At 58.0% G+C, this 22,992-nt stretch overlaps 4 protein-coding genes across 4 annotated transcripts; all 4 read left to right on the top strand.

The window, feature by feature from the left end:
- Positions 1–3,124: 3,124 nt before the first annotated feature.
- LSCM1_06826 (uncharacterized protein) lies at positions 3,125–4,339 on the top strand (the record flags this gene model as incomplete). Its single annotated transcript, XM_067324231.1, has 1 exon — positions 3,125–4,339. One exon carries the CDS (start codon positions 3,125–3,127, stop codon positions 4,337–4,339), a length of 1,215 nt encoding a protein of 404 aa, XP_067179902.1.
- A 2,477-nt stretch (positions 4,340–6,816) lies between these two features.
- On the top strand, positions 6,817–9,285 carry LSCM1_06825 (uncharacterized protein; the record flags this gene model as incomplete). Its single annotated transcript, XM_067324230.1, has 1 exon — positions 6,817–9,285. One exon carries the CDS (start codon positions 6,817–6,819, stop codon positions 9,283–9,285), a length of 2,469 nt encoding a protein of 822 aa, XP_067179901.1.
- A 1,908-nt stretch (positions 9,286–11,193) lies between these two features.
- Positions 11,194–11,589, top strand: LSCM1_06824 (uncharacterized protein; the record flags this gene model as incomplete). The annotated part of the gene is made up of 1 exon (XM_067324229.1): positions 11,194–11,589. The coding sequence occupies one exon, from the start codon at positions 11,194–11,196 to the stop codon at positions 11,587–11,589; it is 396 nt and encodes a 131-aa protein (XP_067179900.1).
- A 4,402-nt stretch (positions 11,590–15,991) lies between these two features.
- LSCM1_06823 (uncharacterized protein) lies at positions 15,992–16,624 on the top strand (the record flags this gene model as incomplete). The annotated part of the gene is made up of 1 exon (XM_067324228.1): positions 15,992–16,624. The coding sequence occupies one exon, from the start codon at positions 15,992–15,994 to the stop codon at positions 16,622–16,624; it is 633 nt and encodes a 210-aa protein (XP_067179899.1).
- Between the last annotated feature and the right edge of the window lie 6,368 nt (positions 16,625–22,992).

Raw genomic sequence — 22,992 nt, 5'->3', positions numbered from 1 at the left:
GGTACCTCTCAGAGGAAAGTGAAATCTCTTCATTCACACCTCGCAGCGTCTTCCCCCCTCCGTCTGTGCACATCTTTGCCTGTACTTAATCGCTCCTCTCTTGCTTTCCTTTCGTTTGGGCTCTCCTGCTCTGGGAGGCTTCTCTCAGAATGTTGTCTGCTGGCGTGCGCGGAATCAGTCGCGCGCATGAGTGTGCATGCGCTCATGGGTGTCGTACTCCCCTCTGTCGTCTGTTTCTTTATGGTTGTTCGCCCCCCTACACTTTCTCCCTCGCACGTGCCTCCTTGTTGGTGCCCAATGTAGGTGATGTGGCCCGCGCGTGCGCTTGTGTAAGTATGTCGCTGTGCTCGCTTGGCGGCGAAGGTGCTCCTCTGATCTCTTGACCCCCTCTCTCACTCACGCGATCCCCTGATGCCCTCGCTCCCTCTTTCTGTCCGTATGTGTCGTGTGCTTTTCCAGTCTCCAGCAGGCTCGTTGCGCCTAACGAACAAACAATGAAAGGTGATGCAGCATAGCGGCAGACGATGAGCTCACATCTCGGCTGCCCATGCCCTTCATAGCCCACTTCTTTACGCCTCTATCCGTCGCTTCTCTGCGTGCGTGACGCCAGTGGGCTTTTATGTGTATGCATGCGAACCCATTGTAGAGCCTCAGCTTCATTCCCCCTCCCCTTGACAACGCTGTCCCGCCTGTGCTTTCGCCGCACGGGAAGAATTGTGGCAGAGAGGCGGTGAGGGAGGGGGGAGGAGGAGGAGGAGGAGAGAGGCTGTGTCCCCGCGGTGTATGGCTGTTTCATATGAAGCGCCCTGTTCAAGGCTCAAGGCAAGCTGGACTCTGGACTGTTCAGCGGTGCTGTCTTTGCACGCGAAAGGTTGACGTCATCTGCATTCATTACATACTCTGCTCGTACCCTTCTGTCGTCGTCTTAAGCTTCCAGGCGTTAACTCGCGCTCTCTCTCCTCTGTTCCAACCGCCCCGCTCCCTTCCCCCCTCTTCATGTGTGTTCGCCTTACTCCCTCCACCGCCCCAAACGCACACACGCGCCACTTCGGCCATCCTTTTATCCCGCGCAGCCGCGTTGAGCCACAGCAGCTCTCTTCTCAATCCACACTGTCTCTTCTCGTAAATGACAAAGTGAAATCGAGGCGTTCACGCAGGCGGGGAGACAACTCTGTCGCATAAGTTTCCCGAAACGCTGCTGGACGCTCGACTTCCCTTCCCACAGCCATGCACACGCTTTCTGCACCTCTTACGCTTAGATCTCTCTGTGTCGGTGTGGTCTGCGCCTCTCCCCCGCCCTTCTCCAACCGTTGCCCCCCCTCCGTCACCGTGCTCGCCATTTCCGCTCTTTCTTTGCTGCTATGCTTGTCTGGATCACACGTATCGCTGCTGTTGCAGGCATTTCTCTCTCCCTCTTTCAACATCTGCCCGCCCCCTTTTTTGAGCGCGTCTACTGGACGCTGCCGCTGTATGTAAGCCCATAAGCCGCCCGCACATGCGCCCTTTTTAGGCAGGCACCCATTCTTGCACTTGCACACAGACTGTTCGCGCACGTCTGCGCCGTGTGGAAAAGTCACAGGCTTTAGTTTTCTCAGATTTTTTGATTTGGGGGGGCAAGCGCACGCACGCACACACACATACACACGCGACAAGAAAAAGATCGCACAGCTCCACAAGGACGGGGAGGGGGCGTCATAGTGCTCTGCACGATGCCCATGATGCCCTTTCCCAAGGTGATCTTTTCTTCACCTCCGTCGTGCTCTTCTACCCATTGCAGGCCACAAAGAAGCGGACACCTGCCAGGGGTCAGTGTATTTGCCCCGCATTGCCCCCCTTTGACAGACCACCGCGACGCGCAAACTTCAGTGTCGGAAGAAGAACACGCGCGGGCGGGCCGACCAACGCGTCAGTCATGCTATTTGAGGATGACCGGAGAGCGACGGAATTGTGATGGACGGCGTTGGCGGTGCGAGAGAGAGACGCTGCGGGCGCGAGTGGAGGGGCCTCCGACTGCTGTACGTTTCCACGGGAGCGGGCGACACGCCAGCTAGGAGGAGCTGATAGGGTGTGATGGGGTGTGCTATGCGTCTCCTTCGACGCCGTTGTCTCTCTTCGTTTTCGCCGTTGTCGGTGCAGCTTTTCTGCTTTCGTTTACATTTTTCAGCGATTGTTTTCCTTCCGGCTGACGAGAAAATTCCTTCCTGCGTCTGGCGTCAGAGTTGTCCACTATCGCCCCTCTCCTCTCGGTGTGCGAGGAGGCTCATCAGTTCCCCACCCCCTCTATCCCTGCCGAAGGCCGAGCCGCATATCGCTGGACCAGGCTCAAGCGCCTGCGACGCAGCGAAGTCAGTGCGATGTATTGGCGCTGATGCCGCCGGCCAGGTCCTGCATGGCGCTGCGTCGCAGCAACATGCAGCAGCTAAGGCGCTTGCGCGATCCGCGTGAGGGGTGGCGTGCCGGCGTGGCCCGAACGCACTGCACTCGGCCCTCACTCTGCCCAATGGCGTGCGGGGAGCCTGCGGCACCCGAGCGGGACGCACCAGGTGGCGGGCACGGCGCTCCGATAACCGGGTCTGCGCATTGCGGCGCCGCGCGTCTGCCGGCTGCGTCGCACGAGGCGACGGGCCTGTGTGGCCGGCCCGGGGAACGCGGGTATTGGGGGGTGGGGGTCAAGCTCGTATGCTGTACGGCACAGAACGGAGTTAAGCAATCAAAGGCGTACCGCTATCGCGCCACGCTGCGGACTGTTGATGTCCCTCTTTCCGGCCCTCTGCTCTTTGTGGCAGTTCTCGCGGGGCGTGGCCTGCGTACGCGTTGTCGTGCAGCAAATTTCCTCCTGACCACCCATCTCACACATGTTGACTAGCAGGCAGGCCCACACACCCATACAGGCAGACATTGCGCGTTCGAAAAGGATTCTGTCTGGCCTCAGCTTTGCTGTCTTCTGTCTTTTTCTCTTCACCTCAGAGATCCGCGTAATCGGTGCGAATAGTCGCTACACTCATTTGGCCGCACACACACACACACACACACACACACTCACGCAGTTGCGCGCGAAACAGGTCCAGGGGAGGTGGTGGTGGTGGTTTACCGTCCGCTGCACCAAGACGTTCCAGGGAGCGTCATGAAGATGCCCGCCAAGAAGAAGACCAACAGTGCGAACGGCAACGGCAACAAGCTCAAAAATGGACACAAAGGGATCATTGTAAAGATGAAAAAACAGGCTGAGGAGGACGACTTCGAGAGATTCCTGTCTGACCTCTCCAAGACGACGCAGCACCTCGGCAAGGAGCGGACGGAGAAGACGGCCAAGGAGGAGAGGATGCGCGACAGTTTGCGCAAGAAGCACGCCGACTTGGCGAAGCAGCGCTCGACGAACGAGGTCGAGAATGCGCTTATGAATCGCCAGAAAAGTATGCAGCTGCAGCATCTTCTTGCAGAGCTGCTCACCGCACAGCGCTCGTTTGGTAGCAAGCCTGTGACGGACTTCCATAGCGAGTCCTACACCAGTAACCCCAACTTTGACGTCGCGGTAGGCGAAATGCAAGGCTGGCGCGCACAGATGGAGGACGCACACCTCGTGAACGTGAAGTTTTTGTCTACCAGCACTGATAGCAAGGAAGGCTTCTTCGCTGTCTTTGACGGCCATTCCGGTGTGCAGAGCGCCAACGTTTGCAGCCGAATCTTTGCGAAGACCGTAGCGAGGTACGCGACGCCGGCAGGCAATCACAATCACACCATCGACTTTGAGAAGGCGTTTCTTGACGTCGATGAGCAGCTCAAGGCTGCGCTCGGCGAGGGCGGCTCTGGCTGCACGGCTGCCACCGTGTACGTGTCCCCTGACGAGATTACGTGCGCGTGGGTCGGCGACTCGCGTGCGGTGCTGTGCCGCAATGGCGAGGCCTTTGACTTGTCGTATGACCACAAGCCCGCTGTGGCGGCCGAAAAAGAGCGCATCGAGACAGCCGGCGGCTTTGTGCAGGACAACCGGGTGAACGGGCAGTTGGCCATGAGCCGGGCCATGGGCGACTTCATGTACAAGAAGGACGCAAAGCGGCAGGTGACGCAGCAGTTGGTCGTGCCACTGCCCGGGGTGATAACGACGGAGCGGACAAACAAGGACTCTTACGTGGCTATTGCCTGCGATGGCATCTTCGATGTGCTGAGCAACGCGGAGCTTATTGAGCTCATTAACAGCAAGAAGGCGAGTGGCGTGTCGAACATCGACATTTGTAGGGATGTGTGCCACCGATGCCTCGCGCCGAGCTCACCGGAGGGCGGACCGGCTATGGCCGAGGGAACAGACAACATGACCATCATGATTGTAGATCTAAAGTAAGCCACCAGAGCCAGCCAGAGAGCCGCGTGTGTGGGTGAGAGGAGGGGACAGAGGGAACCAGAACGGCACGGCAATGAAAATGTGCATGAGTCGCTGCATCTTTCCTTTTCGCGCCGTTTTTCTTCCCTTCTTTGCCCCGGCGCATGCTAAGGGGCGGAAGTGAATGCGCGCATACGCATAAGCCTCCACACCAGCCTTTGGGTCGCTGTCCCGCAGAGTCTCCGTAGCCCTGGATCCCCACCCCCACGGCGGCGTCCACCACCAACACCACCACCTCCTGCTCCTCTCTGTGAGCGTGTTCAGTAGAGGAGACCCTTATAGTCGGTTGTCATAATGCTTGCCGTGTATTGTTGCTTGACTGGGGCTGGGTGGTGCTGTGGTACTCTCTTTCTTTCATGTTGGTGCTCTTTGCGTGCGGGTGTGTTTCCTTGACGGGGCATTTCATTTTTATGGACAGGTGTGTCACGCCATCAAGCGCATGTGTCGGAGAGGCCACAGCGGGGAGGTGAAATAGCCTCCCCATCCCCCCCATCCCTGTCTCCCTTTCTCCTTCCAAATGCTTAAATAATCGACTCTCCCATCATCATCTTCCGGATCGTTCCAATGGTCCCTCATAGCTCTCTCTCTTTCTCTCTTTGTATGTGTGAGTGATGCCCCTCTGTCTGCATCTTGGTGTGCTCGTGCGCACCAAAAAAATGAGCGCCGCATAGGCTTCTTGAACACCCATACGCCGCATCTGTGTGCCCTCCCGTTTCCTTCCCCGCCCCCTCCCTCCATCCTGCCGTGCACTCGGCGGAGAGGTGGACTGGCGTATGAACGCAGAGGCACGAGAGTCGACGCACGCTGTGCGTTCTCCCCTCTTGCTTGAGAAGGAGAGAGGAAGGGCGGAGCCCTCAATGTGTTAAGCCGATGCCGACATGCTCACACACTCACTTCCACACACGTACAGTCACACACACGAGTGACATAGGCGGAACGGTAAACCAACGCTAACAACAACAGGGAAAAGATGCCCAGTCTTGACTCCTTTCCCCCGTGCTTGGTGTGCATTGAGAGCGCTCGAGGGAGGGGGTGCCTGCCCTCGCTTCCAGGTGCAGATCGACGGCTGGCGCCAATCACTGCTGCTGAGCACGACTCGCCGTCGGCCAGCACACGCTGCAGCTGTCAAGTTGGGTGGGGCGCGAGGGCAGGGATGATGTTGGAGGTGTCAGCAGCGCTCCTCATACGATCCCGATTGCGTTTCGCGTCCGAGCTCACTTGACACGTAAATACACTCACACACGGCACTCATGGCGGCCCACGAGAAATGGAGTGGAGAGGCTCAGTAGCCGTCGCGCTATCTCCCATACCATGAATGAATGCGTGCGCGCACGTCCTCTTTGTGTGTTCCCTTTCTACTCGTCTTGCGCTCTCGTCTCATCGTTGCTTCTAACTCCTCCTCCTCCTCCTCTCTCCGTACACACTTCCATTGACGTACACCCTCACACGCGATTCACCCCCCTCCCCCCACCTTGGTAGAAAAGATTCTGCGCTGTACCGGTAAGAAGAAAGGGAGCGGGTAGGCAGGCGGAAAAGGTTAGCAGTAGTGTAGAGACTGTCGGCATCGGCATCCGCAGCTGCTCTGACGGTGTTGACCAGCAGAGTGCTCGACAAAGTGCCGCTTGACTAAGCGAACGGACTGACGTCGTATGCGCGCGTACATTGAATTGGCCCCTCTGACCGGTTGAAGTACCGGCGCAGTACACGTCACAGCTCGGGGCGGCTGAAGGAGTCCGGAGCGGCGTTTCTGTTGTGTGGCGTAGGGTTCGCGGCGTCTCATCATTGCCCACGCTTTCTCTCTTATCCCCTTTTTCGTGGTGTGCCGTGCGTCCTCGTTTCTCTTTCGCCGTGTGCGCGTGGGTTTGCTCTCGTTTGGCGAGTCTACACACACACACACTCAACCGCGACCTCATTTTTCTCCCCCCTCTCTTTCTCTTTGAGGAAGAGACGGAGCGCGGCGAGGTCGCGCTGACACACGGTGGCGGGTGACTACCCTTGTCCTCTTCACACATACGTGAGACGGTGGTGGCATACGCCCAAAACCTGTTCTTTTGGCGCTCTCTTCATTCTTTGTTGTTCTGTCTGAACTCTCCTCAACTTCTCGACGGTGCCTCTCCCCGCCTTTTTTTTCAAATTAGTGTCGTTGGCTGTTGTTGACCTCGGGCCCGTGATTCGTTGCCGTCTGTCTGTCTGTGTCTGCGCACGTGCACTTCTCTTTTTGGCCAAATCGATTGTATATTTCGCCTTCTCCTGTTCTGTTCCCCCCTAATCTCTCTGTCTCCCATTTGGTGAGCGTATATATATATATATATACGCTTTGTGTTGGAGTGTGTATATGGGGGGGAGGGGAGGTGTCTGCAGTGCTGATTACCCGCATTCTCTTCCTCATCTTCCCCTCCCCCAACACCCACCGACATTACGGCACCCCCTCACACAGAATGACGAAAAACCGGCGGCACGACATCGTGAAACCCTCCAAGTATAAGACGTCCATGTGCACGTTCTTCCGCAGCGAGGAGGGCTGCCCGTTCGGTGACAAGTGTGCTTTTGCCCACGGAGAGGATGAGCTGCGGCCGCAGCCGAAGGACGCGGCCCCAGAGGCAGATGCGATGACTGCCGACGCCGTGGCATCTGCGGGGGCCGCGTTGCCGGCACCTGACTCGCCCCTTTCGGAGCACGTGGATGCGAGAGCCGCCGCAGGAAACGAGCAGCCCAATGACGCGCCTGTACAGAAGCTACCACTCGACCCATCTGCCATCACATCAGCCACCGCGGCAGCGAAGCGGAAGGCCAAGAAGAGCGGCTTTGATTTGTCTTCGGTGTTGCCTGGAAACACCCTCGGCTCCCCTGGCAGCGGCAGCGCAGTCAGAGGAGACGCCTCTACCACCCGAGGGCGCGCCTTGCCCCACCGTCGCCAGCAGGTACCCCCACCACCGCCATCTCTGCCGGGGCACGGGGTGATGCCGCCGTCCGCGTTAGGCCTCGCTGTTCCCCCACCGCTGCTCCTGCCTACGACGACTCCTTCATTTGGTCTCTCCAGTGACTTCGGCAGCCTCGCGCACAGCGGCATGTCGGCGGTGATGCCAGGGATGCCATACTACATTCCCGCAATGGGTCACCACCCGTTCTCCGTCATCAATAATAACCAGCACACCATCAACGTAGCTCCCGCTATACAGGGCACTGCCTCGTACACGACCCTGCGGCATAGTATGCAGTTACCGCCGCCGCCGCCGCCACCACCACCAACCGCGTCGGGCTCCTCTGCCTTGCCCCCTGTGACGGGGCCGGCCAACGGCGTCACCGTTTCGGATGCGCTGCCCAGCGAGGATACCGAGCGCCGCCAGCGTCAGCCGCTGCGACACGTGAGTAGCAACACCATTGCACACGGCACTGGGCGGCACCCGACCAATGCATTGGCGACGGCGCCGGATGGGATGGCCACACCACCGTACGTCTACGGCCTCCTGAAGGAAGCCGATGCACTGTTGAGCTCTTCCCAGGCAGCGGCGAGCAGCAGCCAGCAAAACTCTGGCGTTGAGCAGCCGACGCAGCCTCGCCTGATTGTCGTGCCCCACTTCTCGGAATCAGGCAGCTACGTTATACCCGGCACTGTCATGAACTACCCACACGCAGATCCTCAGGGCGCCGCGGCGGTTGGGGGTGTTGCCGCAGCCTCTTCACCACGTCATTCAACGAGGTCGATTCCAGGCAGCAGCGACAGCGGTGCACTTAGCCGTCAGCCTTCCACGACGATGACCAACAACAGTGGTGCTGCGACGCAGCTTCCCCAGCGTGACTTCGTGGCGTCGGCACCGGCACCGGCAACTGTTACCCACCCCCCGCTGAACAGTGGAAGCAACGGTCGGAGCGGTGGCGGCAGCAGCACCGCCATCGGCGACAGCCTGTGGGCTCCCACAAAGGGCGGCATGCACCCCCTCACCTCATCTCTGGCTAGCCACACCACTGCTACCACCCCCTCTACGGAAGGGTGCAACAGCAGTGCGGGGGACTACAATGCCATCTTGTCAGACCTCGGCATCGGCGGCGCCTCGTACACCACCATTCCCCTTGACCGGTTCATGTGCCAGCGCGGCGCTTCCAGTAACGAGGAGGACGCCAGCTTGGGAGGGGACCTTGACTGGTCAGCGGCGGTGGAGCGCTGGCTGCAGCCGGCTTGCGAGGATGTCACGGTGGCAGCGCCGGGCGGTAGGCCATCTGTTGGCAGCACAGCTGCACCGAAAGCAGGGGCACCCATCATCTCTCCTCCTGAGGCGGCCTCCGCCGCTGCGAAGAGCTCGACAGCGCCGATGGTAATTTTCCACCCTGAGGGCGGCCGCTCTGTCGTGACCGCGCTGAACAGCCATCCAGTCCTCATGAGCACAGAAGTGAAGAGCATGGAGGTCAGCACATCCTCGCCAACACCGACGCGGCTGGCAACGGAGGCGAAACGCAAACCGGCGGCGACGGTGTGCCAGGTGTCACGGGCGACAGGCGGCAGCCTATCGCAATCGCAGCGCCGCGCTCCCATCATGAAGAATCACTTCAAGAGCTCATGCGCCGCGGAAGCGGACTCCGGCGCGGTGCTGCTTTACTGCGCTGAGAAGAACACATTTGTCTACATCGCTTCTGGTGGCTCGGGAGCGACCGTGGACGTGGCACCAGCCCGGCATCGTGACCAGGCTACTGTCCCGCTTACCACGGCTAGTGCTGCGCCGTCCCAGAGCGGGGCCAAGCCTTCCATCGCCACTATGGCGGCCGTGCCGGCAGTCGCCCCGTCTCAGGAGAACGTCAAGAGCGCTGCTGCCACCGACAGCCTCGGCATTCACGTGCGCTTTGTCCCCGGCCGAAAGGTGCGCGCAGTGCTGGAGGAGGTGTCTGACGAAGAGGCCGAATATTGCATCTAAGGCGTGTACATGTGCACGTTTACATGGGTGTGGGTGTGTGGGCAGCACCCCACTTTCATCGCTGCGACCGCCCGAGATGGATATGGGTAGAAACCCGATAGAGCCAAGCGAGAAGCGGCGCGTGGCCCGCCGGCGTATCCGTTGCGTTTCGGGCGTGTTCAATGGCGGAGGCGTGAACGCCATCAACGGAGCTGGTGGAAACGCTAGCGGGGGACGCTGGGTAGCTCGTACCCGTGCTTTCGCGGGCCCTCTTCGTGTTCTCGGAGAACGCTGGAGGCGCGGAGGGGAGGGGCGCGACTGTAAGTCTGCTGAAAGCTTCTCGTGGCTGGTGTATCGCGACGCGAGCGAGGTGGGGGAGGTAGAGGGTGGTCAGAGGCAGAACACTGGTTGGTCATAGGGAACTGCGTGTCTGATCTCCTTCTACGTATCTGTCTTGCTACCTGTGCTCGGCTCTGGCACTTTCGTCCAAGTCCAGACGCTTGCCTAACTTGCAGAGGCTGTTGTCGACACGCGTGTGTGTATCTGCTCCCTTCCTACCTCTCTTCCCACCCCCTTTTGTGCCCTTGTGTTGACGCGTGTGGGCTCGCACCCCTCTCTAACTTTTCCCTTTCCCTCTGCCCCGTCTGTCTGTCTGCATCACCGATGCGCCTAAGGAAAAGACGATACTGCCGTGCTTTCTGCATCTTTCGCTGTGCGCTGCGCCCTGTCCCCTCCCCCGCTTTCTCCCCTCCTCAGGCTGCCACTCATTTTGGTTTATTCGACGGCTGCCTTATCCTAGGCGCGCTCTATCGATGCGGATGGTGATATAAAGTGGTACCGGAAGGGTGACCGTGGTGATGGTCACCAATGAAAGAAGGGAATCCATTCCACGACCCCCCTCCCCCTCCCCCCTCCCTCTCTCGACTACGCGAATGCTTTCACATGCGTGCGCCAAAGAGAAGTGGAGGATGAGCCAACGCATAGCTTTGAGGGGCGGAAGAAACGGTTCACACTCACACAGCTGCAGAGGCAGGCACGAAAAGTGCCGTCTCCAGCGCAGTCGAAGAGGGGCGCCGGCGCCTCGCGCAACGCTCTCTTTTTCCCCTGTTTTTACCATTGTCACACGCGCCCTCCCCGTCTCTCTGCTCCTCTCCTCTCGCCCTCAACGATGCTCACAAACTGGAAAGCATACATGAGTGCACGTGCACACGCAGACATCTGCCCCCCCCCCCACTTCTACACCGATCGGACTCGACGCACACGCACTTCACTCTCCTCGCCTCGCCAGTAGCACCTTCTGTCCCTCTCTTTCGACAGGGCATACCGACACAGAAAGGGGCGAGAGCTCGAAGTCCCTCCCCTCACCTTCTGTCTGACCGCATCAGCAAGCACGCGCAAACAAGCGAGGGAAAGCGCCTCTGCAGAGTGGCGGCAACCGGATACACAGACACAGAGAGGGATCCTTAAGCGCCTTCGACACAAAAGAAACGAAAACGCATCGCGATCCACTTCCGCGGCGTAATCACCTTTCTGAACGGCTCTTTCTCACCGCTTCGTGGCCTCTTCGCTTTCCGTCTTCCACTTTGTTCTATTTAAACCCCCCTCCCTCTTGTCAGCTTTTCCTCGCCTCTCTCTCTCTCTTCTATCCCTATCCCCCCTCCTCCCCCCACGTCCCTCTGAGCTCTTTCCTCCTCCTAAAATCACTGAGCCCCTCTCCTCCTCCTCCTAACCTCTGTTCTTCGTTGTCTCCATAATTTTCACCTTAACCCCCCTTTCCCTCGTGTGTACGGCACACCATCGCTGCGAAACGACGTTGTGCGCGTTGCCAACTCTTTCTCTGTCTCCTCGTCCTCTTCAGCCTCTTTGCGCTTGTCCATACCGCACGCTCTCTACGCCTCTTTCCTCCCTCTCTTTCTCTGCACTGCTGAGATGGGGTTCGAAACGGGCCACTTCATTACCGATGAGGACTTCGAGGACCCCTTCGACGCGACCCTGAAGTTGCCCTCATTCATGGAGTTCTTGGACGGAGTGTCCTCCACAGAAGGCAGCAACACAGAGCAGCGGCACATGTCCTCCACCGCATCGAGGAAGAGTGAGGCGGAATTGGTGGGGTCTAACATTCAGCTCGGGCTGCGCCTCGCATCGTCGAACACCGTCGCCGACCACCTGCGCCAGTGCTATTGCCTCGAAAATGCTCATTGCATGTGCGGGGATCTCTTTCTGCCTCCCCTGTTGGTATGCAATCTTTCTGCGGCTCTGCCGCGGCTGGATCGTAGCCTGACGACCAGCAGGCCAGAGTTGGGTGCTCTCACCACCCCGCACTAGCATTCCACCGCAAGGACAACTCCGCTCGGGGCACCCGTGCCGGTGATGTTGCTGACGACGATGTCCACGGGCACAACGACGACAACAGGATATTGTCGAGCAGCACAGCAGCGTGCCATCATCATCAAGTAACGCGATGCCCCTCTCTTTGAGATACCGCAGTGGGCAGACAAAGGGGAGGTGTGTGTGTGTGTATACGGGCACATACAGATGCGCACGCAATAGCTGCCGGGGGATGGGGGTGGGGGTGGGCGGATAGAGTTCCTTTCTCTATCGCTTTCCTCGGCACCCTCAACACGGCCAGGGGGAAAAACAAAAAGGAATTGCTGTGCGCCGGTAACGTGCGCCAGCGAATGAAGTGTGCGTGTGTGCCCCCTGTGCCGGCCTCGGGAGCGTGTGCGAGATGCAGCGCATCCGCCTGTGTATGTGCGTGACTGAGGTGTGCCCCATCCCCACCCCTTTGGCGTAATCGGCCTTACCGCCACAAGCGTGTGCATCAACTATGTGAGGGCGAGCGTCGCCGAGAGGACTAGGATGGTGGGAAGGCCAGCGAAGATACGCAAACGAACTCAAGCAGACGCGTGTGTACGTTAGTGCCTGCTCGTCTTTTTTTTCGTTATATTCTTTCCCCTTTTCTTCTGTGTCCCGTGCGGTGTGCATCTCAGCATACTGTGTGTGTGTGCGCAGATGGATGGGGAGGGGGAGGAGAAAGGTGAGGGTAGAGGGGCAGCGAGAGACAGAGAGGCACCAGTAGTGGATGCGGTGGTCGAGACCTCTAGTCAGCTGGCGCTCGCTTCCCACGTGGTGGCGCAGGGGGAAGGTGCCGCAAGGGGTTCGAATAGGTCACTTGAACGCCTACGTCCGCGCGCACACACGCATGCGCACAGACTACGTTCTCTTCCAACGATGCGGCCTCCAATAGATGAAAAGCAAACCTTTCAGGTTTACCCGTCTTGTACCTCTACCTGCGTGCATGCGCATGTATGCGTGTTCTTGGTTGGGCATGCCCATGTGTGCGAAAGTATATGAGAGGGGGGAGGCCCTTTCTCTCTGTGCGGGCTCACGGCGTCCGCTTCCACCGCACTCAGACGCCACCTCCTTCTCTCCCCCCGTTCCTTCTCTACCGGCGTCATCAGCGAACGAGGGCCGTGCGTAAACCAACTGGGAATATGGGTGGAGGCTCTCGCGCTTCTGTGCACACTCAGACATCATCATAGAAGGTTAGAGGTGCGCATCAACACCTTAGCACGGCGGAGGGCTGGCGAACCCGACTAGAGCTCCAGAGAGCGCGTACACCTGGGTGCGTGCGCGTGTGTCGACGCAGCAGTAATGCTGTCTTCATCTCCGAATCTATCGCGCATGCGTATCCCGTGGTGGGAATGTACGCCGGACTGCGACACACCTGAAAAAAATATATATATATGTTCACGCTGTCTTTCAACCCGTCTCCCTTCTCCCCAGAGGCGCGTACCAGGGAACCGACCGGAAGCGCTGTGCATCGGATGCATCTTCTCGCCTGCCCTGTGTCATTGAACTAAAAGACAGGCCAACTAACTTACAGACACGAAGGCACGTGCGTGCTTGCCATAGAGGGCGTCCTCGGCCGCACTCATCGCTCGCATTTTTTTGTTTTCCCTCTCCCCTCTCCTTATGGGCTGAACTCTCTAAAGGACTGCGCCGATACGGGTTGGCATGGCGGGCTGGTTAAGGGATCTCTCAGATAACTGAGAGCTCCTCTTGATGTGTGCGCTCTCGCATCCGTCGTCTACCCCCTCCCTCATTTCTCTTCTCGTTAGGTGGCACGTAATTGCGGCTGTACATCAGCGCAGATGGATGGGCGGCTGCGTTTTCGTGTGCGCACGCTGCTTGCGCTGTTGCTCGGCATACCCTCTTTCCGCCGCGCTTCACGCAGCGTGGAAACGGAGTGGTTGGTGAGCGACGGTGAGAAGAACGGAGTCGCGCGGGAGAGGACGGCGAGGACATGAAAGCGCAGCCTTCCTCTCTCCGCACCTCGCCGCCCCACTATCATCAGTCTTTTTCTTTTTTTTCTTTCTCTCCTCCCTCTCTCTGGGAGTGGGCCATTTCCAAGCGCGAAGACGTAAGACGTCGCACTGCTGCTCCCACCGCTTTTCCATCTCTTTGTCGCATGCGAACGAAGGGGAGGGAACACTGTGAGCAACATCACGGAGCCATCAAGCCGCCCAGGTACACGCATACACACACAGAGAGAGACAGACGCCGACACAGAGACAGAAAGACAGACAGACTCTTTTTCGCCTTTGTTCCTCTGCAGCTGTGTGCGTGTGTCTACGCGCGTGCGCCCCCCTCCGTCTCCTCCTCTTTTTTTCTGTGCGGCTCTGTTCCTCTTTTCACTTGTGTGTTCGCTGGGCTCCTCTCCTCTTTCTCTCTCTGTTTTCTTTTTTTTTAATGTGTTGGCTTAAAGGCCTCTTCGTTTTGCCCGTTTCGCCTAACGCGTACGCGTTGTCGCTCGCAAACTCGACGTTGGCCCGCTTTCGGGTCTCGTTTGTATCGTTTCCTTCGATTTCCCTTCCGCTGATCGACTGCGCATTTTTTCTTTTCGCTGTGCGCGGCTGCCCTGCCGAATGTGTACAGGAAGCAGAGAAGCAGCGAGCTCAGTGGCCCACGGACGCACGCGTGTGCGCTTTGTCTGGAGGCGCTGCCGCCCTTTTTCAACTCGGGAAGGAGGTAGAAAGAGACGAGGGCTTTTGGGGCCACCACCGTTTCATCTTTTTCTGCTTGTGCCGGTGCATGAGGCGCACACGGATGTGCTGTGCAGTACTGAGAAAGAACGCCGCCAATGGTGCTCAGAACCCATTTTCCTTTTGGCGCTCTCTCATGTGCTACCCGGACCGCCCTGGACATCGCCAGGCACCCATCCGTTGTACCTTTTCTTCACTTTCGTTGACCCTACCGAAGGTGGCGCACGCGCGCCCGTGCCTGTATGTGTGTCTGGGCGCCCGCCTGTATACCAATTCTCTTGCGGTCCTTTGTGGTACTGTGATGGGTGCTCTCTTCCGCTCCCGCGCCTCCCCCCTCCCCACTCTTTTCGGGTTCTTTTTCGAGTCCTCTCCTTCGACAGAGGGCGTCCGCGCAGCCCTCCGGGTGGTCTGGCTGCTCTTTTATCTTCACGAGGCTTAGACGCATCCCCACACTATGTGCGTGCCCCCTTCGAGGTACGGCGATGAGACGAGGAGCGTGAGCGTTGACGGTTTTAGTTGGACGGCACGCGTGAATCAAGAGACAGTGGAGCAGCGTCGGTGGCATCTGCTAAAGCGGAGAAAGAGGAGAGAGTGCGACCCTGGTGGAGCCTCGGCTACCCAACGACCTCCTCATCTTGTTTGCAGGTCAGACTGTAACGCATCATTCTACATCGACACGCGCCAGCATGGAAAAATAAACGCAACGTCTCTGCCTTCGCACGCCAATCCCGCAAGTGCACGGGCGCTTGCAGGCATTTTTTGTTCGCTACTCGTATACGCTCAGCTGGCGCTTCGTTTTCCAGCAAGAAAAAAAACAAAAGCGCGTCGGCGTGCACGAGTGATGCAGAGGTTCATAGATGGGCTGGTTCTATGCGTGTGTGCGTGTGCGTGTGCGTGTGCATGTGCCCCCCCTTGCTATTGAACGGCGCCCTTCCTCGATAAGAGGAGCCTCTTGCGACATATACACGGCCTGAACTCGGCGATCGAAAAAAAAATGAGAAAAAAGGTAAGACGCATTCAAACGCAATGGTCAAGCGGAGGGAGAAAGTGCCCTCCTTGCACGGAGTTCCTCTTGGAATTCCGTCGATGCGTCCGTGACCACTCCTAGAGGCGCGAAGAAGGCGGAACCGAAGATGAGGTGCCATTTGTGACGACTACAGACATGTGCTTGTGGCTGCATTCGCCTCCCTCGCCCCAGCCTTTAGCCGCGTTGCTGCTGGGGCTATTCTTACCCTCGAGGCGTCGGCGGCGCCTCAACCTCGACCCTTGCTCATCTTTCCATGTCCCCAGGTAGCTGCGCGAGCGAAGCCCGCACGCGCACGCGCCCCCTTTATAAACATCCTGACCGCGACTTCTCTCTCCCCCCTCCCCTCCTCCCTCCCTCTTCCCTTTCCCCAGTTACTTCTCGCCATCACTCTCGCACCGCGCACGGACTCCAGCCTCTCTTCTCCTTTTCTGTATCCATTTCTCTTCGAAAAAGGCATTGCTCGTTTAGTCATCTTCTTTTCTCTTTTTTGCTTCTTGTGCGTTCGGCGGCACTTACTGACACGCGCCACCCTAAAGTCCCTTCCCCCTCCCCCCTCATTCGATACGTTTGCGGAGAACTCTCTCCATCACACACATACACACACAAAGAAAAATACACCCCAAATCGTGCGTTCTTCGCACCGGAGAAAAAAAAGATGCCCAAGGCCAACAAGCACGCGGAGGTCAAGCCGTCCAAGTACAAGACGAGCCTATGCCAGTTCTTCGTGAAGGGCGAGGAGTGCCCGTATGCTGGTCGCTGCGCCTTTGCGCACGGTGAGCACGAGCTGCAGACCGAGTCGAAGAACGTTGAGCTGCTCAAGGCCACTGGGCTACAGCGACTGGACGGCCTATTCGCGCAGAAGGAGGTTGCCGCTCTTAGGTCACACACACAGCCTGCCCAATCTATCACCGGCAGCTTTACGTCCGAGTCACTGGGGCTGTCGGCGTCAGCGACCCTGTCGTCGCCAATGGCGCGCCCGCGCCGTCGCACCGTTATGGTTTCCCTGCCGAAGCACAACACGCGCAGTGAGATGTACCAGTCCCCGTACAGCGCGGTGCAACATGACCCTGGCTACACTGAGTATGGCTACCCAACGCTACCGGCAGCACAGCCGGTGCACCGCATGCATAACAACGAGGCGTCGGACGCCGGCCCTTGCGCATCGAGCAACGCGCACGACAACCAGTACTGTGACTGCCGTTTCTCGGCTACGTGCAGCCAGGGCCAGCCATCCAAGTATCGCCACAACCCATATGGCATGACCGGTCGCACCGCGCAGTGCGTGTGACGGCGGACTACAGCCGTCTTCCGCATGCTGCGTCCTCGTTGGGCGGGCAGGGGAGAGCGGCCCAGCACCACGGGCCGTGCGGTATGTCGCAGGACATGCCGAGGCAGTAAAAGATAAAAGCTGACAGCTCCTTTGTCTTATCGTGCATCCGCGTTTACCTGTGAGGAGGCCTCTCTCCCTGTCTCTCTGTGTATGTGCGTTGGCGTTTGTCTTTGTGTCCTTGTGAGAGGGTGCGAAGTGCGGCCAGCTTCGCGAGGTAGCCTCTCTCTCCATCTTCTTCCCCCCCCCTCCCCAAGGATTCATTGTTTTTCCACATCCTCTGTGATGTTCTGTGTGTCTTCTCTCCCTTCTTCCGCCATCGATGCCCACCTCTCTCGCGACTCTTCAATGGGTTGCTCGTCTTGACACTGCCTCCCTCTTCTCCCTCCCGTATCGAGGCACGCGCGTACAGTCATATTTTTGCTCATACGATGTAAAGCAGATGTAAGAGAGGTACAAGGGATAAGACTGGCGAAGATGTGGTGCAGACGCAGAGGCATTGCTGCCGATGATTCAAGCAGTGAGCGAGTGAGCGGGAGAGTGTGGCAGATGAACATAGGGAGGCCCCAACGACGAGCTGGAGGAGGGCGTCGCTATGGAGCGGTAAAGAAGCGCAACGGGAGCCCCCTTCCCCCACTTTCGTGGAAGAGGCGGAGGCAAAGCTACAGCTACAGGCACTCAAGTACACGTTGCCATCGACATGTGTCCTCCCTCGTAAAAAGGCTCTGCCTGTCTTTATGGAGGATGGATGAGTGGCGTGGCTCCGCATCTGGTGCACGCTGTCGGCTCTCGTCTTCTCGTTACGGCACCCCCATGAGCGTACGCGTCTTCTTGGAGAAGCGCCCTGACCAACGTGATCGATATCGTGCTCTTATGTGCACTCGGATCACCAGTCGCGTGCGTTAGAAGACGAGGAATGGGGGTCCGCCAAGAAGAGGCGCAGTGAGCTTTGACACAGCGAAAGGGCAGCGGGCGGTTCGATGTCACTCGCGTGTGTGTGCGCGGCGTGTGACCGCTTCCATCCCTTTCTTAGCACGCGATGCTCGAATCCTGCTTGGGCGTTTCTTCGTCCTCGTTCCTAGAGTGGCTGAGGAATTCAGTTGATGCAGTGGCGCGTTCGCGTTTAGTTGTCGCGTGGGGTGTCGAGTTGCTGGCAGCTCTCTCTTGCCATTTTTAGCCGTGCAGGGGCAAGACCACATAAGTAAAAAGCTGTCCTCACCTGCTTTTTTTCTGTGCTTCGCGTTACCTCGTCGTGTGTGTATGAGTGTGAAGGCACAGTGCGCCGACTTGGCTACGGTATGGCGTCTGAGGAGCATCTGCCTTCATCTTTTTCTCCCGGCTCACCTGCTGCTTTTGTCCCCTTCCAGCGAAGCAGTCGATGGGGGCGCACCAACACACACACACACTCACACATGCAGAAAGTCAGCCAGACCCGTTCTGTCATCTTCTTGCCTTCCCTTGTCTCCAAGGACGACCCCCTCGCTCTCTCTCTCTCACACACACACCGACAAGGATACAGAGAACGAGGGTAGGGGGCCTCCCCCCTTTTATAAATTCGTATGGGTTGTACAGCATCCATGATGCGACTTCCCTCTCTTACGTCTTCCTCTCCCTCTCTCCCCTCTTTCCTTCTTCATTTTTTTCTCCCTTAACGCTTCGCTTCTGCCCCTCTCCCCTTTCCCTTTGCCTTTTTGCTAACGATTTCCTCTCTTTTTTTGTTCGCTCTTGTTGTTGTCTCGCTTTCTTTCTTCCGATTTCGTGCCTCTTTTTTTTCTTCCCCTTTCCTTTTCTTGCTGGAGCCCTCCTCTCTCCCTTTTCGTCTCTCTCACGTGTTTGGCGCTCTTCTCGTTTTGCGTTGCTTTTCATTATTGTTCGTTTCTGCTTCTTTTCTCTCTCCCCCTCTCTCCGTCTTCGCCATTCTCATTTTATTATTTTGTATGATCATTCATTTTCTTCGTTGTCATCACTTTTATGGCTTGCATTGCTTCTGGGGTTTCACCCCTCCCCTCCCCTCCCCTCTCTTTGCCTCTTCCGCTCTCCTCCTCGCCATCTGTTGTGGCCGCACTTCTGCCGCATTATACGCTACCCGATGATCATGGATGCAGCAGCAACAGCAGATGACCAGGACGAATCGACAAGGACACCTGAAGACACACGTTCAAGCCAGTGTTGACTTACGCGCGTCTTCTTCGCTGCTGCATGTGGAGTCGATTCGATCAAGTAAAGCGAAAAGAGAAGGGAGAAGCTTCGGCCATGTGAGATGTGATGGCCGGAGGCACGCGCGAGTAGGGGGGAAGGGTAATGAAGATGAAGATGAAGAAGATAACACGAGAACGGAGCGCGGCTGGCGTGCATCAGCCCTTTACCATTTTTGTAAACGGAAAAAACAAAAAAGGAAAGGGAGCTGACGAAAATGCTGAGCAGCTCTGCATTGGTATAAAATGCATCCACGCAGAGACAGGCACACACACACACGCGCGCGCGCTCTTTCTCTTGGCCATGCCAACGGAGCGACGGGGACATGCGGAGCATACGTGGGAACGTGCGGGTCTGCGGGCTATTCGTTTCGTATTTGCTTGTGCGGCTTGGCAGCGTTCTTGTGTGCCGTTTTGCGCGTATACGTGCCTGTGTGCGTGCGCGTGTGGGTGGACGTGGGCTGCTTTGCCCGCGGTGCTTTTCTCTGAGCTCGTATAGGGTGTGCAGGGTGAGGAGAGGAGTCTCTTCGAGCCTTTCGGCACTGCAGCGGCATCGGTAGAGAGCAGTGGCGACAAGGCGCTGCCCTCTTCTTTTCGTGTACCTGCTCTTCGCTCCGGCGACACGCGGCGGCTCTTCTCCAACGGTGTGACGCGTCTGGCCAGCGGCGTTCCCCTCGTGCGGCAGTTTCCCCTCCTTGCCCCCTCCTCTCCCCTGCCCTGCCGCTCCCGCGCCGTCCACCTCTTGAGCTTCTGCTGGGAGGGCGAAAAGCCTCTGGCTGGCAGCGTTGTGGGGCGAGGCGGCACTAGATGACGCTTGACAGAGCGAAGGTAATGGGGAAAGCGCCGGCGAGAGGAAGAGGGGGGAGGGGGCAGACAATGTAGCTGAGAGCGCCAAGGGGGGAGGGTCGCCAGGTGAGAGCCGCAGCGGCAAGTTTTCATTTGTGTGTTCCCGACAGCGCATTGTGCCCTGCTTGTGTGTGTGTGAGCGCGCGCCTCTGTCATCTTTGGTTTCGAACTTCCGCTTTGGTAACAATACAGTCTCGAAACGCACGAAGGGACGGGCGAGGCTGATTTCTGCAGAGTCGCGCGCAGGCACTGAAGGAGAGGGACATGCTGCGGTTCTCTTTGCTGCTGGCTTTCCCCTTTCCCCTCTCCTTCTTTCCGCGGCCATGTATGCACGCATACAAGCGACGGCTTCCTCTCCTCTTCGCGTCGCAGTTTTCGCCTCACTGCACCGAGGCCGTCGACGTCGCTGTTTCCGTCTTGACGATCTCTTCGACAATGCGCCACACACCGGCAGTTACTTGTGGGCGGCACCATTTCTCTAAGCAGTACTGACTTTCACGCTTTCTATAGCCTTTTCTTTCTTGTGCAGTGGAGGGAGTAGCGCATCCTTTGTGTGGGGTGATGAGCACACGAAAGGCATGACGCGTGAAAGAAAGGAGCACACCCCCTCCCCACCCCCCAACTCAGCTACTGATTCGGATACGCAGCATAAGCGCCTATGCGACCCCCCTCTCTCTCTGTATTGGTGTGCTGTCGAACCGTTTGCTCGATGTCTCCTCTCCCCCTCCCCATTCCCTCCTTTCCTCGACGCCCTGCTGGTGGTCCGGAGGGACTTTCTCATCCCCCCAACCTTTCGCTTCGTGTCTTGTCTCTGCGTATATGTATGCGCGAGGGCTCGAGGTGGGCTTGAAGACGCTGCATCTCCCGTCTCCCACTCTTCTTCTGTTCTTTTTTGTTCTTTTCGTTCGACCCCCCTTCTTCCCCCTCTTCGCTTTCTCTCTTTCCTCTTCTAGCTCTGTTGCTTCGTTTCCTCTCTTTCGCTTTGGTATATCTCAATGCTCCCCTCATCGCTGAGGGCGCGCTTGGGCTGCCCACCTGGTGTGTTACTGTTTAAGTCTGACAGTCTGCGTCGACTGCGCATGTAGGCGCGCGTATACATGTGATTATGTACGCGCCGATCTTCAAGTGATTTCAACACGTACGTCTTTTTATCCCGTTTCCTCTGTGCACCTTCTCCGTGAACGCTGCCACCTCCGTGCTGCCCTCCTCTTTCTCCCACTGTTACCTCCTCCTCGCATCGATGGAACCCCTGTTGGCGATATCGTCAACGCTCTGTGTGCGCCTTCTCTGGGCGTCTGTGTGCACGCGCGCGTTTCCATTTTGAGCGTTTTTTTGCGGGCTTGATCGACGGGGGAGCGCGTGCCGATGGCGCAGCCAACACGCACGCGTGGCAGGCTGAGAGACCCAAAGGCAAACAGGAGCAGCAGTGAGCACAGGAAAGGGGGGCGGGGAGTGAAGGCGGCGTTTTTTTTTTTTACTGTGCAGCGGTGCACCCTGTGTGGTGGTGTCTGTCACACTTCTCTCTCCGCCCAGGTCTTCTTCCCTTCTGCCCTTCTCTGCCGCTTCTGTCTTTGCTTCCTGTGCACGCATGTAAGACAGTGAATGGAGGCGGTGACGAGCGCAGAAGTGTGGGCTGGCGGGTGCAGAGTTCACTGTCGGGGGTGTGCAGGGAAAGTGTGCCGCCATGTGGGAACCAAAGAAAGGGGAAAGAGGAAAAGCGCACATCAACAGAAATGCGAGCGAGGAGCGAAGGGAAGAAAAAGAAAGGACTGTACGGTGGCGCATTCTGGGGAACTAGTGCGTGTGCATGACCCCCAAATGCGCTTCCGTCCTTCTCTTTCTTCTCTACCTTCGTTTCGAAGTGCTGTGTGTGTGCGCGTGGCTGATCCTCTCCCCCCTTTTCTCTCCAATCCTCATGTGCGATCCTCTTGCGTGTGTGTGCGCATGTAGGCTGCACCTCATGATACCGGTCGCTTTGCTACTTGGCGAAAGAAGAGAGGCCGAAGCATGTGCTTCGATGCCATGCGCTGCGCCATGCCCCCTCCCCTTCTCAGCGGGCAAGTGACCCGGTCTTCATTGCCAGAGGAAGAAAAGTGAAGGCCGCATCTTTTGTGTGTCACAGGCGTACACAGAAGTCCGCGTACGTACCGCTCTGCGTGTTCTACTGCATCAAAAAAAAATCGCGAAGAAAATAACTTACAAACACACAAACACACACACGTGCGCACACGCGCACACTTTTTCACTGTTCTTTTTTTCCTTGAGTAGAGGGTTTCTGGTGGCACACACACATCACACACACACACACACGAGAACCCCATAAGAGCACAAAAAAGGTAGAAGCTGAGGCTGTGCATGTCTGCATGCTGGCCGACCACCTTTTTTTCACTGTTACCCGCCCGTGTGTCGTGTGTATGGGTGTGCTCTTGCTGGGGTGGAGTGAGGGAGGGACAGCATGATGATGACACGTTTCGCGGCTCGTGGCCTCTCCTCACCCCCCCTTTCCGTGACGCGCAGAACTGCCCGTATACCGTAAGCAGACAAAAAATCGAAAACTGCAAAACATTAGGCGAAGCGGCGCTTTCTTCTCCTTTTTAACGTCTCTTCGCCGCAACGCAGGTCGAACCCCCTCCCCTCCTCCCCCGACGATGCCACGAACACAGAGGCCCGCCGCATGGTGCGACGCAAACGTAGGCACCCGTTACAGCAGTGTGCCGGCTTAGCCGCCTGAGCGCAGGCCTCGGAGCTGAACGTTACGCAATGTTGATTTGCAGGTCGTCACGTGATGCGTCTATATTGGGAGTGGCTCAGGCTGCACTCCCTACTAGGCAGGACGAGGGCTGGGCGAGGTCCATTTGAATGACTTGGACGCTCTGCCAACCACAAGGACGGTGCAGGAGTGTTCACCGCTGTTTGTTTCCCCAATGCAGCGCCGTGTAGGGCCTGACCGACGACGCCGGCGCCACCAAAGCGCTTTGACTTTGCTGCGTTGTAGGTGCTTGGCCCTGCGCCTGGCGAGATGTGCCTCGGCATCTGGGGGGAAGGTAAGAGGCGCTTCCTGGTTTCCTCACGGAGCGGGTGGCAACCTCCCGTCCTTATTTCACACGGAGGTGCCCCCCCGTCGTCAGGTTGAGGGCGTGAGAAATGAAAAGGCACCCTCGACGGGGAGCGGGACTCGATAGACGAGCAGGGGCGGCACCAGAAGGGGCACTGCGGCTGCGAAGACCACCGATGGCGCGTATGCTGGTCTGGCGCAGCGCCTTTGCGCACTTTTTATCCCCTTTCCCC

This window comes from Leishmania martiniquensis, chromosome 15 (genome assembly GCF_017916325.1).
Source record: "Leishmania martiniquensis isolate LSCM1 chromosome 15, whole genome shotgun sequence".
In the NCBI taxonomy this organism is placed as follows: domain Eukaryota; phylum Euglenozoa; class Kinetoplastea; order Trypanosomatida; family Trypanosomatidae; genus Leishmania; species Leishmania martiniquensis.
This window is presented reverse-complemented; position numbering and strand designations above follow the sequence as displayed.